This window comes from Nestor notabilis, unplaced genomic scaffold (genome assembly GCF_000696875.1).
Source record: "Nestor notabilis isolate BGI_N333 unplaced genomic scaffold, ASM69687v1 scaffold11675, whole genome shotgun sequence".
Classification (NCBI taxonomy): Eukaryota; Metazoa; Chordata; class Aves; order Psittaciformes; family Psittacidae; genus Nestor; species Nestor notabilis.
Window position 1 is genome coordinate 6,601 of NW_009928869.1, and position 2,450 is coordinate 9,050.

At 62.2% G+C, this 2,450-nt stretch overlaps 1 protein-coding gene across 1 annotated transcript; it reads right to left on the minus strand.

Annotated features, from left to right (window-relative positions):
• Positions 1-728: 728 nt before the first annotated feature.
• Positions 729-2,234, minus strand: GNMT (glycine N-methyltransferase; the record flags this gene model as incomplete). Its single annotated transcript, XM_010014725.1, has 4 exons — positions 729-1,036; positions 1,322-1,443; positions 1,569-1,711; positions 2,121-2,234. Coding segments are annotated over 4 exons (551 nt in total), but the record flags the coding sequence as incomplete, so codon positions are not given.
• Positions 2,235-2,450: the final 216 nt, after the last annotated feature.

Consider the following 2,450-nt stretch of genomic DNA (forward strand, 5'->3'; position numbering starts at 1 on the left):
CTGAGTGCCTGACCCCCTTTGCAGTCCTGTCCCCCCTCCTCTTACAGCCCGCAGTGGCTGCCAGCACCATCATGTGTGCCCTGCTTCCTGGCCTCTGCCTGGGTGCTACATCAATCCATTCCTGTGCCATGTGTGCAGCCGTGTGTGTGGGGCCGGGGGTAGCTCTACCTTAAGCCCCAGCCCAGGGGTGGTTGCTGCCAGGTTTTACCACTGCACCAAGCGTGGCTGTCCAGGACCACCTCCCCATCCTGCAGGACTGGTTCTCCAGCACAGAAGACCAAGGGCCCTGCTGCTCTGGCACCTGAGCGTGTTGAGGCAGAGCTGTCCCTGACCACAACGCACTGCTAGATGTGGCCACCACCTCTTCCCCAGGGCAGGAGCTGCAGCCACAGCAAAAGCAGGCTGGGGTGTGCGGAGCCTCCCCACCCTGGGGGGGCTGAGGGTGTCCAGGGAACGGGTCAGAGCCTGGTGTTGGGAGTGCAAAGGGAGAAAACTGGTTGCACCCATGAGCTGTGCTCAGCGGAGATGTGCAACCACCCACCCAGGAGCCCCAAAACCCACACCACAGGCATGACTGACCCCTGCAGCTGGGGCTTGGGGGTGAAGCTGTGCCTGCACCCACCTCATGCTGCCCCAGGCTGGGTGCTTCTTTCCCTGGGAGTCCTGAGGAGGCTGTGGCCGTCCCCTCGCCCCGTCCCCTGAGCACATGGACACACGGACCACAGGCTCCAGTAGCTCTCACGAGTGTTCTTAATGAAGGGGAGGGGACTCCCAGGCGGCTCTCAGCAATGTCCCCAGCCCCATGCTTGTCCCCAGAGCTGCTGGCAGCTCTCAGCCCACCACAGTCCCATCTCGGTGGCCCACTCAGGCTGTCTTCTTCACGACGTGGATGAAGTAGCAGGGGACGTGGGCCTGCCCCGGCGTGTAGGGCTGGAAGTCGCCCAGGACACTGTGCTGGCACTTCCCCTGGAAGGCACCTTTCAGCAGGGCTGTGAAGGCCTCCAGCCGGTGGGGGTAGTACGAGAGCCGGAATTTGCTGCGGGGAGGCAGTGCTGGTGAGGCATGGGGACAGCAGGACACAGTGACAGCCCCCCGCGAGCCACCCCTGCAGCCCCTCTCACCTCAGCTCTGGGGCTGCCCCCACCTCAGTGGGGGGGACCTGCACCGTGTAGTCCAGAGTCACCATGTGAGCCTTGTTGTTTACCAGCAGCACGGAGGTGGTGATGTCCTTAGTTAAGTCACTCTGGGGACCGCAGAAGGATGGCTGTGTGGTGGCTCCCCGGGCATAGCCCTTCCCAGCCACCCCTGCAGCCCCTCTCACCTCAGCTCTGGGGCTGCCCCCACCTCAGTGGGGGGGACCTGCACCGTGTAGTCCAGAGTCACCATGTGAGCCTTGTTGTTTACCAGCAGCACGGAGGTGGTGATGTCCTTAGTTAAGTCACTCTGGGGACCGCAGAAGGATGGCTGTGTGGTGGCTCCCCGGGCATAGCCCTTCCCCCTGGCCTCACCTCCGCGCTGGGGTTGGGGCGCAGGGGAGGGGAGTGGGCCAGGGTCCACCAGCCACTCACCTTGTAGTAGATGTTCTTGCCCGGTGGGGCACAGCCCGTGGCCAGGATGTGGTCGTAGTTGCGGTGGTCAATGACCAGGACACCCCCAGGCCGCACCATGCTGGCGATGTTCCTCAGGGCCAGCTTGTGGTCACTTTGGTCCCCTGGAGAGGAAACCATGGCATCCCCAGGCTCTGGTTGTACCCCATGGCAGAGCCTGTGGGGCTTCCTCTTTCCGCTGCCCCCCCCATCTCAGCTTGGAGCAGCCACAGCCCCACCCATGGTATGAGCTCAGGCATGTTCTCAGCCTCACTGGGACAGAGCATAGGGGGAACCCACCACCCCGCTCGTGGCACAAGTCTGGGTGTGTCTCCAGCCTTGCCAGATGTGACAGAGATGCACACAGCTCCTCCACCACTATAGGACCCAATGGCACCACTCATGCCATGAAATGGGGCATGTTCTCAGCCATGACACAGCAGCAACACTGTGTGTAACTCACTGCCCCACTTATGGCGTGAGTTAGGGCACGTTCTCAGATGTGCACAGGTCCATCCCCCTTCCAAAACTCACCTTTGAAGTCTGGCAGGTGAGCGAAGGAGTTCCCCAGGCAGATGACTGCATCAAACCCATCCCCTGGCTTCTCCAGGTCCTTCTCCAGTGTCAGCCAGTTGGCCTCCTCAATGACTGCAGCACAGGGGAGCAGCTGAGGGGGACAGGGACACCCCCCACCTTTTAAAGTTTTCTATAAATTTCTCAAGTATGTCTCCTGCACGCCAGACCCTACCCCAGCATCACCCACCCCTTTCCTGGGCCCTGTGGGTAGTGGATCTGGCCTGGGGCCAGCGGGCAGGTGAGGGCCATGGCCTGTGCTTGCTGAGCAGGCAGCACCGGCAGGTCCCT